The 17,630-nt window shown below is 35.5% G+C and overlaps 1 protein-coding gene across 6 annotated transcripts in view; it reads left to right on the top strand.

Moving 5' to 3' along the window:
* Positions 1-17,630, top strand: part of SYNE2 (spectrin repeat containing nuclear envelope protein 2) — a 346,465-nt gene that overhangs the window by 192,457 nt on the left and 136,378 nt on the right. For all 6 annotated transcript variants that reach the window (XM_037832561.1, XM_037832566.1, XM_037832565.1 and 3 more), the window contains exons 49-54: positions 695-1,014; positions 5,920-6,064; positions 6,925-7,143; positions 11,151-11,416; positions 12,575-12,743; positions 15,404-15,559. In XM_037832561.1, coding sequence (XP_037688489.1) covers positions 695-1,014; positions 5,920-6,064; positions 6,925-7,143; positions 11,151-11,416; positions 12,575-12,743; positions 15,404-15,559 — 1,275 coding nt within the window. The remainder of the gene's footprint in view (positions 1-694; positions 1,015-5,919; positions 6,065-6,924; positions 7,144-11,150; positions 11,417-12,574; positions 12,744-15,403; positions 15,560-17,630) is intronic.

The raw sequence follows: 17,630 nt of genomic DNA, 5'->3' as shown, positions 1-17,630 counted from the left end.
ATCATGAACCTTAATATGTTCTTTAAATAGGTGCTTAACAAATGATGACTAAACAGAGTACTTGTTTTTAATTTGGTTCAATTCATTTCAATTTGGTTTAATGCTGTTTGGTTTCACTTCAAGAAACAATATGTATAAATCCCCTATATAATATGATTAGAACTGGACTGGAAGAGATCTTTAAAGTTATTTATTTCAACTATTTAGTATTTTAATGAGAAGACGGAGGTCTTGAGACATTTAAGTGATGTGCCCCAAACCGCAGTTAGTGGCTGAACCATTAATTTTAAAACACAAAAGTTCCGGGTTTTTATTTGTTTTCTCTTCATTTTTTCACAAATCCTGATTAAGGCTATGTACATTAAATATACTCAGCTATTTTATTTAATCCATAGTCTAGTGCAGGAGTTCCAGATCAGGAACATACAGCATTAGACATGATTCATGAGATGTATTTTTGAGTTTAGGTTAGATCTCTAATGAATCTGGAAACAATTTTTCTTAGGCAAACAAAAAGTTATTCATTTTTAAGTACTCATGTAATATTGTTGAACTAAAACTATGAGAATACCAGACTTTTATAAGACACAGAGAGATTTGTGGTGCATATGTGAGTGCACCACAAAAATTCGAAAGTGACAAAAATCCCCAAAGTTTAACAAGTTGTCACAGCCTTGGCTCCCCTGTTCACCAGGAGGTTCTGAATGATGCTTTTGAAACTATGACCCACTACAATGATGCAGTCACCAGGGCCATGGGGATCCCTACTGCCCTTGAAGCTGTCAGCTCCCATGCAGTGGATCTTGATAATCCAGAAGAATCACTGGAGATGCCTCGTAGGAAACTAGAGGAACTTGAATCTACAATGGCAGACATCCAAGCCCTCACCGAGAAATTGGGAACCATCTCCAGCCCTGAAGCCAAACTACAACTTCAGAGTGCTTTACAAGAGTTAGTTTCTAAGAACTCAGCCATGAGGGAAGCAGCCAAAGAAGAGGAAGCTGAGGTAGAAAGGTAAGTTCTTCTTTCTAAAGGTAAGGCTTTAAGAAAACAAAATAGGGTTTTTTTTCTCTTTATAATAAGCATGTGCTCATTAGAGATATTGAGAAAATGTGGAAAAAATCACAATCTAAAGAAAGACATGGTAAATATTTTATTGATTTATTTTTTTCTTACTTAATGTTGAGTGCATACAACAGAATATTTATAAAATATGCATATGGTATAAAGAATAATGATAAAGCAAACATCTTGGTACCCAGAGGTTCAAAAATAAATACCATTACCTTTGAACTCTTTTGTGTGCTCCTTCCTTCTTCTCTCAGAAATAGCCATTATGCTGAATTTTATGTTTTTATGTTTACTGTTCCTTTGCTTGTCTTGGTCCTGAAATAATATGTTTGTTTTTGTGTTTCTGAACTCACATGTAGTGTGTGCATTCTTCTGTGACTTGATTTTTTCAAACTTATCATTACCATCCTGAGGTTTATACCTATTCTTGTCTCCAGTAAAATTCACTTCACTATTGATAGACATTAGGGTTATGTACAGTTTTTGCCTTCTCAAACAGTGCTACTAGGAATATTTTCCAATGCAACAGCTTTCCTTAAGTATATACGTAGGAGTGTGATTGCTGGGTCAAAAGGTGCACACACTTTAAACTTTTAATGGCAAATAATTTTACCAGTTTCTACTCAAGCTGATTGTAAGTGTTCCCAGTTGACCCATATTCTTGCTAACACTTGATATTGTGAAACTTAATTTTTGACAGTCTGATCTGTGAGAAGTGGTTTAAATTTGCATTTCTGTTACTGCTGATGTTTGAGCTTTTTTTTTGAATGTTTATTAGTCATTTGTATTTTCTTTTCTGTAAAATGCCTGTTAAGTCTTTATCCAATTTTTATTGGGTCATCTGTCTTCTTATTGTTGTTTTGTAGGAATTTATTCTGTATTTTTTTAATTCAGTACTTTGTGGTTATATGTTTAGTAAATATCTTTATGGAGAAGGTCTCCTTTTAGATATCACTCCTGGGATGGGCTCCAGGCTTTATCCCTTGTCCCCCACATTCCGAGAAAGAGGCCAAGAAAGCTGAATGTTGACAAATGCCCATAATATGAAAAACTGTCTCTAGAGCTTTGCTTATTTCTCTATATTTCCACTTTTACATAGTTTGAGGCCTCTGAATATTTCTTAATTCCTTGCCTTTTTTATTTTAAAAAATATTTGATACATAATTTTTAATTGTTGTTAGTGGATGATTTAGTCTATTTTGTATCTATAGTTTTATACATAGTGCTTTAAAAATACGTCACATTACACTGTATATGAAATATCTTGCTTTTTTTTTTTTTTACTTTATATTATAACAAGAACAAGCTCTTTTCCTTGTGTTAACAAACACTTCATAAAAATAACTAATTGCTAGGCAATATTTTATCAAATGGATTGTAATTTACTTAACCATAACTTTTGTTAGACGTAAAAGGTGGTCCAATTTTTGTCTTTATTAGTACTCTAGTGAGTAATAATGTTTTACTGTGCAAAAGATTTTTTTTCTGTTTAGGATAAATATCTTATGTTTAGGATTAATTCTTTCAGGTAAATTGGATAATTCGAATAAATGGTTCAAAAGATATGAACTTTTTTTAAACTTTTTAGTATGAAATAGTTTCAAACTTACAGGACAATTACAAACAAAAGTAATATAAACCCCATCCAGAGAATTCCCACATACCTGTATCTACCCAGATACCCAGACCCATCAATTTTAACATTTTGCCATATTTGCCATATCATACTATCTATCCATCAATCCAGCAATCCAGCTATCTATTCATCTATCCATCTGTCTGTCTCTCTGTCTATTTATCAATCCACTTTCTGAACATTTGAGTGTGGGCTGTGTCAATCGTGCTCCGTGACTACTTAATACTGCCATGTACATTTCCTAAGAACAAGGATATTCACTCATGTAACTATCTTAAGTGCAGTTTTAAGCTCAAGAAATTTAACATTGATAAAAAGCTTATATTCTATTCCAATTTTTTTCATATGTCCCAATAATATCCTTTTGAGCCTTCTCTCCTCCTTTATTAGATCCCATCCAGGATCATGTATTGCCTTTAATTTGTCATTATCTATTTAGTTGCTCTTTTTTTAAAAATTGGGGGAACACATGTACAACATAAATCTTCCCATCCCAACTCTTTGCAAGTATACCATTCAGTGGGATTAATCACATTCACTATGTTTCAGTACCCTTACCACCTTTCATTAGTAAAACTTTCCCATCTCCCTAAACAGAAACCTTACCCTGTTTTGCATTAACTCCCCACTTACCCTGCTCCCTGACCCTGACTATCTGAACTCTAATTTCTGCCTCTATGAGTTACCTATTCTCCTATATTTTCCTTGAAGTTATCATGGGGCTTAAATTTAACATCCTAAATCTGTAGCATTCTTGTTTGCTTGATACCAACTTGATTTCAACAGTAAACATGAGCTATGCTTCTATACCCCTTTTGTCCCCCAGTCTTTATGTAGTTCTTGTCACAGGTTACATATTTATACATTATGAATCTCAAACCACTTATTTCTCATTACATTTTATGCATTTTCCTTTTAGATGCTGTAGGAAATAAAAAGTGGAAATACAAACCAAAATTACCATAGTAATGCATTTATATTTATCCTTGTCATTACCCTCACCGGAGATATTTATTTCTTCATGCAGCTTTGATCTATTGTCTATTGTCCTTTCCTTTCAACCAGCAGAATTCTCTTCAGCTTCTCTTGTATGGCCAGTATAGTGGTGGTGAAGTCCCTCAGTTTTGTTTATCTGGAAATGTCTTCATCAATGTCCTCATTTTTGAAAGGCAATTTTTCTAGATATAGAATTCTTGGTTGGCAGTTTCTTGCTTTCAGCACTTTAAATATGTCATCCCCCTGTCTTCTTGTATACATGGTTTCCCATGAGAAATTGACACTTAATCTTATTGAGGCTCCCTTAAACATGACACATTGCTTCTCTCTTGTGGCTTTCAGAATTCTATCTTTATTTTTGGCATTCAACAGTTTGATGCCATGGCATGGGTCTATTTCAGTTTAGGAGTTCATTGAGTGTTTTGAATGTGTATATTCATGTCTTTTGTTAAATTTGTGAAGTTTTCAGCCATTATCTCCATGCCCCTTTCTCTCTTTCTTCTCCTTCTTGGACTCCCACAATGTATATTGGATGCTCGATGGTGTTACACAAGTCCCTCGGGCTCTGTTCACTTTCCTTCGCTCTTTCCTCCTTCTGCTCCTTAGATTGGGTGATCTCAATCATCTTACCTTCAAGTTCACTGATTCTTTCTTCTGCCAGCACCAATCCACTGTTGAACCCCTCTAGGAAATTTTGAATTCCTGTTACTGTGGTCTTCAGCTATACTTGGTTCCTTTTCATAATAACCGTACCTCTACTGGTATTCTTTTTGTGTTCATCTGTTGTTTTCCTGATTTCCTTTAGTTCTTTCTCCATGTTTTCCTTTGGCTCTTTGACCCTATTTAGGGCCATTTTGTAAAAGTCTTTGTCTGGCATGTCACAAGTTTGGTCCTCCTCATTTCTAATGCTTTATTTTCTCCTTTGCCTGGGCCATTGCTTCCTATTTCTTTGTATGTTTTGTATCTTTTTGTTGAAACCTGGACATTTTGATATTTTAATGTGTTAACAAGGAATTTAGACCCCGATACCTCCATTTCTTAAACTTGTATCCAGCTATGTTATGACAGAGCTTTCCTTGACTGCCAGGAGCTAATAAAAAGAGAAAAAGAAATTAAAAAACCTTTCCTAGTCTTTGCAGATTAACCTGTGGGGGTGCTCTACTTTACGGCTTATCCATATAATGATTTTAGAGAATAGCTTGAGGCCAAAATGTAGGAGCCCCCTAAACCTTTCTTTGCAGGCATCTTGGGCATGTGCATGTGGCCCTGGGAATTCTCCCCACCCCAAACCCTGATACATGTCAGATAATAGCAAACAGTTTTCTCAGGGTCCTAAATACCGTACTGTATATCTTACAGCCAGCAATCCCTTTCCCCAGATAGCCGCTTAACCGCTCTCCCACAGTGTTCTATAGGAGAGTTTGGTGAGCTGCCTTCTACATGTAGGGCAGGTTTGGGGATGGCGAGTCCCTCAGGGCACCACTAGACGGATTGGGTCAGACATACATGCTTCCAGCATGTGCACAAGGGTTATTCTGCTCCCTGTGGAAGTGAGACCAGGGATCCACCAACTGGGAGCATGGTCTGGCTCCATGAGTAGCTCTTGGATGGGGGGGATGGTGATGAGGTGGACAGTGGATGTGCTGGGGGTTTGGAAAAGCCAGCCAGGCCACCATGAGATCCTACTGCTTTTTAGCAGCCTTTATTCTTGAATTGGTGCTCAGCCCGTTACTACAGTCCTTTAGCTGTTTTCTGGAGCTCTGAGAAAGATGTTTCTGCTGGTTCTTCCTAGTTGTTCCAAGTCTCTGTAGGTGTCAGAGCCCAGAAGCATCTCACTCTGCCATCTTGATTGGGGCAGGGCCTAGATATGAATATTTTAAAAATGAAATAGTATTCTACAAGAATTGTACCAGTTTACACCTTGCTAGCAATGTTTAAGAATGTGATTTTCACTTCACTAAAGTGACCTTTATCTTTAACTCTCTAATTTAGGTGTTTGGAGGACAGCATTATCTGCCTGTTAAAGTTTATATTTAATGGCTTATGCCGATCCCTTTCAAGAGAAAGTTGTCAGTAAAAATATGTTGAAATGAATTGAGCAAAAAATAGAATTATCATATTTTTTTATAAAGTGTACAGAATTTATCCTGCAAAGTTTAGAATTGATTGTACTAGGTAAAATTTAACATAACTTTGTTCCATAACTGCCTCAATAGGTGGCTGAAGGATTACAAATGCTATGGAAAAATTAAAGAGGAAATTTGCAGTAACCTCAGCAGAATGGAGAGAGTGCTTAGACAGTCCATGTCCCAGTTGCCAGTGTCTTACAAAGAAGCTATAGAGCGCTTGGAACAGAGCAAGGTAACAATGTTCCCAAGTCTCCAATAAGTCTGTGCAAAAAAATAGGCTGAACAAGTGAGAGTAGGCAGTAGAGTGTGTGGCTCTTTTATGTCCCACAGAAATCCTCAGACTGAGTTGTATACCCAAGAAAATTCTTCAAAGGAAAAAGCCAAGGAATAAAATGAAGCAAAGATTCTTAGAGATTTAATTAACCATGTTCACAAGACAGTCTTCTCCCAACTAGCATACTTTTTCCTTACTGATCTCTGTTTCTAAAGCTTTACATTTCGTCTTATTTTGTTGGATGCTGCTGAATCAATAAGAGAGTTTTATTGTCCATTGAGAATTCACTGCAACTATTGTAAGCTCTAAATTCTGCTTACTTCTTATACTTTGTTGCTAAGCAATTTTAGTTTTTGCTTATTTTCATCTGTTAGAATCTATGGTATTACAGCCTGGTTGAGGACATCCTAAATCATTTTGCTTACGATCCCCTCCCACCAAAAGTCCCACAAATATTGCCTGGGTGGTTGATACAGTAAGTGTTATGCACATTACCTACTTAGTAAAATATGAGAGTTAAATCATAATAATGAAATGTCCTTCTAGGATATTCACCTTTAAAAATAAATTATTACTTAGAAAAATTGGCTTGTGTCTCAGTTATTGGTCCCAGAGTCCCAAATTCGTGTGTAACACACTATTACATAAATACTGTCATCTCGCTCAATTGACAGATATACTTCCAAAAGGACTAAAGAATGGATCATGTAACCCTTATGGAAGATTTAAAATCATTAATTTTTCAGGATTAAAATAGCTGATCAATTTCAGAAAAATTAATAGTCACTATGTCACTCCTATTTCTTTTCTTTCTTAAGGTTTTGGTGTCAAATCTTATATCAGCCAAAGAAGAGTTAATGCAACTACGACAGATACTCAGACACTTGAGGCTCAGATGCACAGAAAATGATGGCATAGGTTTGCACAGAACCGTGTTGGCCCTTTGGGAGAAATGGCTGAGTTTGCTGGAAGCTGCTAAAGAATGGGAGATGTGGTGTGAAGAACTAAAGCAAGAGTGGAAATTTGTCAGTGAAGAAGTGAGTGTTTCATGTTCAACAAGCCTTACGATTTCAAAACAAATGTACTTAAGGTGTTTTATTATTTAATTTATTTTTATTATTTAATTGTTTTTATATAAAATGAGCCCTCAATTTGTGCCAATTTTTATATCACATGTATATTGCACATAAATTTTTATAAAGGTCAGGTCCTATTAAAATCATCTCCAAGAAATGATTCAAATTCTTTCTCAGTAGTGGCATTTTTTTTTGGTATCAAATGTTCTTATGAATTCTTTTTTCCAACTTTAAAATGTTTATTGTGCAGACAAGTTAAACCCTCTTAACAATAACCATCTCTACATATGTAAATATTAGAATTAGCTAAAATGCGTAATTAGCCAACTAATTGTGAAATTAACTACAATTGTTAACTATGGAAATTAGCTACAGTTGTCAAGTATGGACCCAAAAATATGAGGTATAATGCTCTTTCTGAAAAATATCCACAAGAAAACCTCTGCAGTACATATCACTCACAGATATTAATTTAACCATGGTTCAGAACTTATCATCACATATATTTAGAAAGAAAATTAAAAATAGTATAAAATTTTCTTAGGATATTCTTTTATCAAAGGGTCAGGAATACATGAGATACAAATCAGAACAGTGAATCAAAACCCTTCTTTCCTATTTATTAAAAAATTCTTGCTGCATTTACCTAAGAGAGCTCAATACAATGAATTATTACTTAATTAAAGCAGATCACATGCTTTGGTATCTAAATGTTTAACGATATCATATTATCCTGCTTAAAACTGGATATTCTTGAAAGTGCATATCATTTTGGTGGTACTGGAATGGTCTGATTAGTAAATAGTCTCTTGAACATTAAAATTTTGCGGATTATAGTTTTAGCTGGACCGCTGGCCCTAAGTTCTTCCCCCTCCGTATCAGTACCATTTACTGAATTCTTACACCAGGCTATCCACTGTGTTGAGAAAGCACTTCACACATGATCGCATTGAATCCTTGCATCACCCTCATGTGGCAAATAATATTGCCATTTTATAGATTGGAAACTGAAGGACTGAGAGCTAGCAATTGAGCTATAAGCACCTGTGAGTTGGAGCTATGTCCATTTCACTCACTAGTGTAGCCTTAGAATCTGGCAAGTACCTTGTTCTTTGTGGGCACTTAGTAAATATTTGTTAAGAGCCAGCTCTTATTCTCAGTTTTTATTCTTTTTATTTTGTTATATTGTCTCTCTATTGCTTTATGCTCATTTACAATTATGTCTTATTAATTCAGATATCATTCATTTAGAACATTCTAATTATTCATACAAACATTTGACAATATATAACAAAATGTATTTTTCCTAAAGTGTAGTAGTACAAACAAAACTATAAAAGGAAATGTCCTCATGTAACAACAACAGCTTATTGAACTCTTACTATGTGCCATGCACAGTTGTAAGCACTTCATGTATACCATTTCGTATATCCTCCCAAGAAATCTAGAAAGTAGATATTGCATTATCTCCATCTTACAGATGAGGCCCAGATTCACAAACAAGTGGTAGAGGATACCAATCAAACTTAGACTCTGGTGCTTAGCCACCAAACTATCAACTTAAATGAGCTATTATTTTACACATACCAAATTTGTGTGAGATTTTAAAATAGTATTTAATCTACTCCTCTGTCATCTAAAGACCTACACACATCAGATTCTGTTAACATAGTTGGTGTTTCTATAAGTGGCAAAATGAATTTCTGTTTTTAAAATGTCTTTAGTAACCTAATAATCTACTATCTTTTATAAACAGATCACATTAGTAGATGTTCTAGGACACTAAAACTTACATATTATCCTTAAATTGAAAACTGAAATTTAAATTTTCTTTTAACTTTTATTTCTAAAATCTTATCTCTGTGTTTTCTAAAACAGAATCTTCCCAATGTAGTTATCTATTTTGGGTTATTGAGAATCATCACTTTATGCTTTGATGATTATAATGTGCTAGAATAAAGTCATGCCTTTAAGTTTGATTGAAGGTGTAAGGCTACTACTTCCCCTTGTACCAAAGCCCCAGCAGCCACTCACAGCCATTTTAGGCTGTGAAACTAAAATTTTTATAAGCAATCTTATTAGAATTCTAAATTAAAGGAAAATCATCAAGGGGCTTCAGAGCCCCTTCCGAGGGGAAAAGTGAATGCATAATTTTTGTGGCAACTATTTTAGTTACATGGGAGCTAGATTTCCCCCAGACAGCAGAGCCTGAGACAGGGGCTTGTGTGCATTGGTTCATTTTGGAAAGTGCCCAGGGAACAGGACTGTGGGACTGAAACAAGAAAGGTCTGAGTCCTTGGTTGCTTTACTCTTATTAGGTCATGGTTGCTTCAATTGCCCCTTTATGGTTCTCATCATGCATGGAAGCTCCAATAAGTCCTCTGGATGCCCAAATAAGTCCTCTGGATTCCAGACATTATCATGGCAACCCCTAATGTAAATGTGTATGTGTATATATATATATATATATATATATATATATATATATATATATATATATATATATATATATCGGAGGCCCTATCTGTGCAGTTTCCCTCTCAATATAGCTGTTATTTTCTTTGCATCGGATTCTCTGGCAGGGAGACCCAAAATAAACCAGAGGCAGTTAAAGCTTCAGATTCAGTGCACCCTTACCTGGTTTCCTGGTGGAACTGTAGCTGACTGCCTAAGAACCAGGACTTCTAATCCAAACAATCTTAGGTTTGCAGTAATGGACAGCACAAATTCCATAACTGGGTCTCTGGAACAGGGCAAGTCTACTTCTACTTCCTGGTTCCTGCACCCTTGTAGGCTAGAAATTGGGGACACAACTGGGTCATATGGCCTGAGAGGCAGGGCAGCTCATACCATAGCCCACCTGCTTCAGAGCCTCTCTTTCCCCAGGTCCCCTCAAAATTGGAAACACTCTGAGAAACGAATCTGAGCAGTATTCCAAACTGCAGTATATTCTGCCTCCAAAATCCAAATAGGCCAATCAGTGCTATGCCTCTTTGTTAACAGTATGAGTACAAGATTCAACAATGCTGCCTTTACCTTAGAGGGGAAGCCCTGGCATGCCCCAGTCCATTGGGCTCCTGGAAACTTACTTGATTTGGGGACTCCTGAATTTTCATAGGCTTTATTTTCCCGCCTCTGTCACATCTTACTGGGCACCCAGGTCCTTACTCACCGTTTCAGTGAGCATGATATAAACATAGTTGACCAGTGTGATATTCTGCAATGTCAAGAATACAAGATACTTGACTATTACGGAGCAGGAGAGTTAATGTTAAACTAGGACAGAATGAGGTAAATGTGCTGGACCCTCAAGACTTTTTTCTCCATCTTCATTCTTTCAGAGCTAGTGGAAACTCCATTTTCCAGATCTGTGATATATTAAGTTACATATTTCTGAGTTCTGCACATAGCAGGGCTTGATCAATATTTGATTGGTTCAGCCATTCGAGCTGCTTTCCCTTTGGAAGGCTTCAGAGTAATGAAGATGCACTGGACTTTTCTTGAGCATGTAGGGATCAGAAGTCAAAGAAAAGAGATCTGAAGAAAATTTTTGCGTATCCAATAGTTACCCAACCTCTAACACTTAGTGAAAGTGGTTTGGAAGAATTCATTCTAACTCCCTATGGGTATCTCAGGAGAAATATTGCTTTCTCCAATTGAATTCTGAAGGATAAATAAATTATTTATGAAAATATTCAACAGTCTTTCCTTCAACCCACTACAGCAATATTTCATTTTAATCATACATCTACATGAGCGGTAGCTTGGAACTACAGGATTCTGATTGTAGAGGAATAATATTTGCAACTATAGAGAAACAAACATTACTTTGAACTATGAAGTGATACTGGGAGCCCTTTGAAGAATCAGTAAACAAAAATTATGGCTGTCAAGGTATTATTTCAGGTTCTGAAGTGGAAAGAGTATATTTTACTTACTTTAGCTCTCTTTTTTGTTAATTGAATTAGATTGAACGAGAAGCAATTATTTTAGATAATCTTCAAGAAGAATTGCCTGAAATTTCCAAAACAAAAGAGGCAGCTCCCACGGAGGAACTTTCTGAGCTGCTAGATGGTTTATGCCAATATGAAGAGAATGTGGAGATGCAGCAGCTGGTACTGTCCCTACTTCTTCAACGCATAAAAAGTATCCAGAATGTTCCTGATGGCATAGGGTCTGTGGAAACTGTTCCAGCATTTCAGGAGATTGCATCTATGCAAGAACGAGGCAACAAGTAAGATTTGGCTAAGGAAATGTGCTTGAGACTTAGGTTCAAAAATTAGAAAATATTAAATTTTAAAAATATCAAAATTTTATAGTATAATAAGTGATATGATAAAATTGAGTGGCATCAACACCAACTGATATAAAAAGGAATGGAAAAGATAATAATACTATAATTAAAATGAGCACGCATTCTCCATCCTGGTATTACTAAGGGTTAATTCTTTTTTTTTTTTTTATTTTTTAGTGTTTGCTGTTTTTCTAATTTAATACATAGTCATTACAAAAAAATTAGAGAGCATGAGAAATTATAAAGATGAATATGAAAATCCATCTTTAATCTCACCGCTTAGCAACACCACTGCCAGTGCATTTTCTATATTCATTCTCATCTTTTTTCTATGATTATAATTTTAAACAAATTGAGATCCTACGAGTCATAGTGTTTTGTATTTTGAGCATGTACGAGCATGTCATGTATGTTTTCTTATGCCATTAGTGTTCTTTATAAGCATGGCTGCATAATTTTTCATAATATATAATATAGATCCTTTTTATTATTTGTAAGTTTCTGCTTTCATAAAAATAAGAAACTGCAGTGAATTTTCTAATGCCAGAATATCTCTCTACATATGTGATTAATTCATCGAGAAAAATGTCTAGAAGTGGATTCATTGGCTCCTTTGATTGATGTGGGTATAATAAGTTTAAAGCTAGAGATACTTTCCAAATAACTTTCAGGAAAGACTTTACCCATTTAAAGTCTTCTTCTATATGGTGGCAACATCCACAAAAATGGCATTAGATGAAGATTAAAAAGTTGTGGGTTGTCTATCCCCAGGATCCCACCATGACTCAGTTCACACCTGTCATTTTCAACTGGGCTTGGGAATTAAATGAAAAAATGGAGGCTAGAGATGGCAATTGGAATGTAAAGTGTGAAAAGAGGATATTTTGGGATAAAAGTTTTAGAGAAGTTTTTAGTTGGATGGGAGAATTTTATCTTTGTACACATGCATGCAAATCATTAAAAACTAGTGCTTTCCTCTCAGGAACAAAAATCGCCTTTTGTAAGCTAGGCAAACGTTTTGTTAATTTCGTTGAGATAAACTCTTTCACGGAAGAGCAGGATAGAGAAACAGTTTGTTATTTTGATGCTATATTTTAGACTTCTTCAGAAAGTTCAAAAAAATAAGGAGTTGATACAGACTGAAATCCAAGAAAGACATTCCTTCAAAAAAGAAATAATTGCTTTGAAGAATTTATTTCAACAGACTGCAACTTCTTTCGAAAATATGGCATTACAGGACCACCCAGAAAAGGCAGAACAGTTTGAGGTAAGTGAGGAGTGAACTAGTGAATGTGGTTAATACAAGTCCACAATCGTGTATCCAGAATCCAAAGGTAACTCAGGGTCTGAGGTGGGGGGTGGGGGTAGGGTGGGGGGTGAGGTGTAGCATACCAGGGAGAGAGGAAGCATATGCAAAGGCTCTGTGGCATTATGTGGGCAGAGCCATGGAGAAGATTAGTGTGGTTGGAGTGCAAAGAGCAGAGCTGAGAACCATTGAGAGGTAGGCCAGTCGGGACTAAGCAACCCTTTTTCGACTAAGTTTCCTTTGCATTTAGTGAACAGGGCTCTTAGACCACTCTTTTTGTGTTTTTTGTTTTTTTTTTTTTTTCCGGTTAAGTTTTATTGAGATATATTCACATACCCTACAGTCATCCACAGTGTACAATCAGTCATTCACAGTACCATCATATATTGTGCATTCATCACCAAAATCAATTTTTTCATTACTCCAAAAAAAAAAGAATAAAATTAAAATTAAAATTCAAGTAAAGAAGAGCACCCAAACATCCCGTCTCTCCAATGATTCATTAAATTTTTATTCCCATTTTTCTACTCATCTGTCCATACACTGGATAAAGGGAGTGTGAGCCACAAGGTTTTCACAATCACACAGTCACACCGTGTATGCTACATAGTTATACAATTGTCTTCAAGAATCAAGGCTACTGGGTTGCAGTTCAACAGTTTCAACTATTTCCTTCTAGCTATCTCAATACACTAAAAGCTAAAAAGGGATAACTATATAACGCATAAGAATAACCCCAAGATTGACCTCTTGACCCCATTTGAAATCTCTTGGCCACTGAAACTTTATTTGGTTTCATTTCTCTGACCCCTTTTGGTCAAGAAGGCTTTCTCAATCCCATGATGATGGTTCCAGGCTTATTCCTGGGAGTCATGCCCCACACTGCCAGGGAGATTTACACCCCTGGAAGTCATGTCCCATGTAGTGGGGAGGGCAGTGAATTTACCTGCTGAGTAGTCTTAGAGAAAGAGGCCACATCAGAGCAACAAAATAGGTTCTCTAGCGGAGACTCTCAGGCACAATTTTAAGTAGGCTTAGCCTCTCCTTTGCAGTAACAAGCTTCGTAAGGGCAAGCCCCAAGATTGAAGGCTTGGCCTTCTAATTTGGTAGTTCCTAATGCTTGTGAGAATATCAGGAATTCCCCAGGTGGGGATATTTAATATTTCCGTGTTTTTCCCCAGTCCCTCAGGTAGGCTTTGTGAATACATTTTTTATTCTCTGCCCAAATTACTTTGGGATGTATCAGGTTTTCACACTAATCTGTACAAACCAACGAGATTTCACTCCCTATTCAAAGTTCCATGTAATTATGGTGTTTGAATAAACTGACCATACAAGTTAAATCATTTAGTGTGCTACAGAAAATATAGATTTTGCACCAAATACACATCTCTTCCTTTGGTTAGACCACTCTTGAGTAGCACATTAGATTACTCATTTTAGTAAGACCTAAGATCTTAGCTCTAAAAGGGGCTATGCATGCACTAAGAGTCATTTAGGAACTCATTTCTTCAGAATGGTCTCTTCTCTCGTTTCAGTGCAATAGTAACAACCAAAAATGACATTTGAAAGTTTATTCAAAAGTTGCATGTTATTGTTAACGAGAGTTTTGGTTTACTAAATACTGAAAAAGGAAACTTACTCTCACTCACAGAAGCAATCTTTGTGGGGAAGCCACCTTTGTGTAGCTCTGAATGAAGACCTGTACTCCTGGACTAGATCTAGATAAACAGGATCATATTTATATCTAATACCTCATTTCTGTCTGAATGGCATCGTTCTTTAACTTTCCCTCTATAGATTTGCTCTCTGCTGAGGATTAAGGAAAGGGAAGCAGTGACACAGGACTGAGTCATTTAAAATTATGATCATTCTTCAGTTCAGTGACTTGATCCATTAACACAAACAATGCTACTGGACAGATACTGTTAAAAAAAAAAAAGCAGTAAAGTCAAGAAGTATTTTTCCACTTGATCTTTGGGAAACTTTCCCAAATAAATGAGTTTCTCCTTTATAATTACTGCAGGAGAACATAGATCAGATTCTATTTCTAGGCCACAACCAATAGACTATTTATTCAGGTGTCTTTTATCTCCTGAAACCTACATTCTTTGCATGGAACTGGAACCCTCCCTTTTGAAAAAAGTTGAACTCTGCTGGGCAGTCTAATTACATGAAAGCAGACACTTCTGCTTCAAGCATAGGATTTTAGTGGCCTTGAACCATTGTGATGGTAATGTAGGGTGAAGCAGAAATGGCAACAAGTTAATAACAAAAAAAGAACTTCTTTGAAACTTTTTGCTACTTGCAGCTTTTTAGATCAGGACTGTAACTGAGCTACAGTTAAATCATAGAGGTACTTTAGAAGCAGGAGATGTTGTAATGTCTTTTGACAACAATGGTTTGACACTATGAAGAGATATCAGTTTAATTCTTACAAATTAAAAGGCATCATCTGACTAAATGGAGTATCTCTCAGGCGTAATCAGCTTGTTATCAATGGTGAAGTTTTGTCATGCAAAGTTTGCTCATTTAAATCATAAGGATGTGCTGGAAAGCTGTTGTCAGTTTTAAACTTTTTCCCTGTCCTGTGAGTATTGAAACTCCCTTGATGTTTTTAGGAGCTTCAGAGTGTTCTTAAGAAAGAGAAGCTAACTTTTGAGAATATTATGGAAAAACTGCGAATCAAGTATTCTGAAATGTATACCATAGTCCCTGCAGAGATTGAATCCCAGATGGAAGAATGCCGAAAAACTTTAGAAGACATAGATGAGAAGGTAATAATAATGTTTGTGCTAGTGTTATTGTGTATGGAGTTGAATGATTATAGAAGGAAATCTCATTTAAAATCACGTTTTCATTTACCCTGATTGCAGTTATGACTGTTTTTATAGAGTTAAGTTGCAGTTTTGTGTATTGAATATTGGGATGAAGGTGCTCAAAATAAATGACATAGAAAATGGAATTAGATAATTTGTATATTTTTAGTTTCTAAAATGCTTAGTTTTCTTTCTTGCATTTTAAAAGTTGTATAGTATCTTTAACTTAGCTTTTTTTAAAAAAAAATTTGGATATGAATAATACTTTGCTTTAAAACATATTTTCTGAGAACATTCTGAAATTTCAACTAAGGGCAATAAGAATACAAATTTCATAACTCACTAGGCATAGCACTTAGCAGTGTCTGCCTAATGATGATAACACAAATCTTACAAAGCATACCTGGACGGATCTTTATACCCAGAAATCCAGATTTGAAGAAAGGGTAGAAAAATGCTTTATAATAGTACTGAAGAGATAGGGGCTTAGCAGGACAGTTTTATTGAATTAAAAAAAAAAAAAAGGCAGCCCAAATCCAACAGATCAAAGTTCTATTTGGTCCAGCATCCACAGAAATATTTTTGTACTTGAAGCCTGGAAATACCTATAACTTGATAAAATAGATTGTAAATGCACACACAAAAAATTGAATTTCAAAACTTATTTGCTAGGCTCCATCATTAACAGCAATGACAGGTTTCTTAGGACAGTCTAACCAGTAAAAAGAAGTAAACTCAATATTTATTTGTAGTGACTCTTTTAGGTTGCACACAAGAAAATCTGTGATGATGTACTTTCTCAAGGATCACGTACTACTAATTTTATTTTAAATGTTTTGAGAGAATCTAAATGTTATTCTCATAAATACTTCGTGTGAAAATCCCTCACAAAGTGAACTGATAATCAAAATCAGTCTTTCAAATTTGGGGCTGAAATTTCAGCTGTAACTGTGTATTTGTAACAAACAGCAATGATTTTACTGTTTGATGTGACTAAAGGAAGATCAGGAATCCAGGCAGTAGACAAGATCTATTCTGTATAATTCAGGTGGTTCCTTATTTTTCCCAAATCATGATCTCGCCTAATAGATCTAAATGATTTCATTTCTGCCAGAAGAATAATGGCCCAAAATATCAGAAAACATCATTTTGTGTAATTTGTTATACCGCAGTGTATAATCGAAGTGTAATTTTTTTTCAAATAATCTTGACTGTGTTATGGTCAGTGGAATAAAAACATGATATAAAAGTATCAACTGCCTGATGTTGCGAACAATCTGGGACTCTGAGTCTGTCCTTACCAGAGCTAGTTCAACCATCACTTCAACATGTGACCTTAACAAGCCATTTAGCCTGTGGTTTTTTTCTGCATCTGTATATTGTCTACACAGAATGATTTTAGCCTCAATGATTATGTAGATATAGTGATTCTTTAGAGAATCAAAGGATTACACAAAAGCATAAAGTTTTACTTGGTTGTGTAGTGGCTACTTAGAGAAAGCCTTATCAACATAGCTTGAAAAAACAAGAACACAAACTAATCAGGTATTTGAAAAATGATACATTCAACAACATTCATTTATCTTCCCTAACAAGTTATTTTCTTAAGAAAATCATTCAGATAAAAAAAAATTACACTGTTTAGCAGCTAGATTTCTGATTGCTGTAATACATACATAGAAACATTCACACAGAGAAAAATTAAGCTTGGTGCATCTTCAAAAAATAGCTAGTTTTAGAAGGTTATTTTACCCAAGTGAATATTAAGTAGAAATTACATTTTCTTTAGTCAACTTGAGAATAAGTTTAGTCTTACTGAAAACAGGTCTGTGCAGAGGATTTCCTCATAAACTGGAGAGATTGTGAAATAATTTCTCTCTCAGGATTTCTTTTTTTCGTTTGATCTATTGGGATATGTTTCTGATAGTACACACAGTAGTTTTGGCCGTCATAGCACGTATCTGCAGTACCTATCCTGGATTACATTCAACAACTTTTTTATTTATTTGTTTGTTTTGTTTCTTTATTT

The sequence above is a fragment of the Choloepus didactylus genome, chromosome 4 (assembly GCF_015220235.1).
Source record: "Choloepus didactylus isolate mChoDid1 chromosome 4, mChoDid1.pri, whole genome shotgun sequence".
NCBI classification, from domain to species: domain Eukaryota; kingdom Metazoa; phylum Chordata; class Mammalia; order Pilosa; family Megalonychidae; genus Choloepus; species Choloepus didactylus.
Note: the sequence above shows the minus strand (reverse complement) of the source record. Positions and strands in the feature narration are given on the sequence as shown.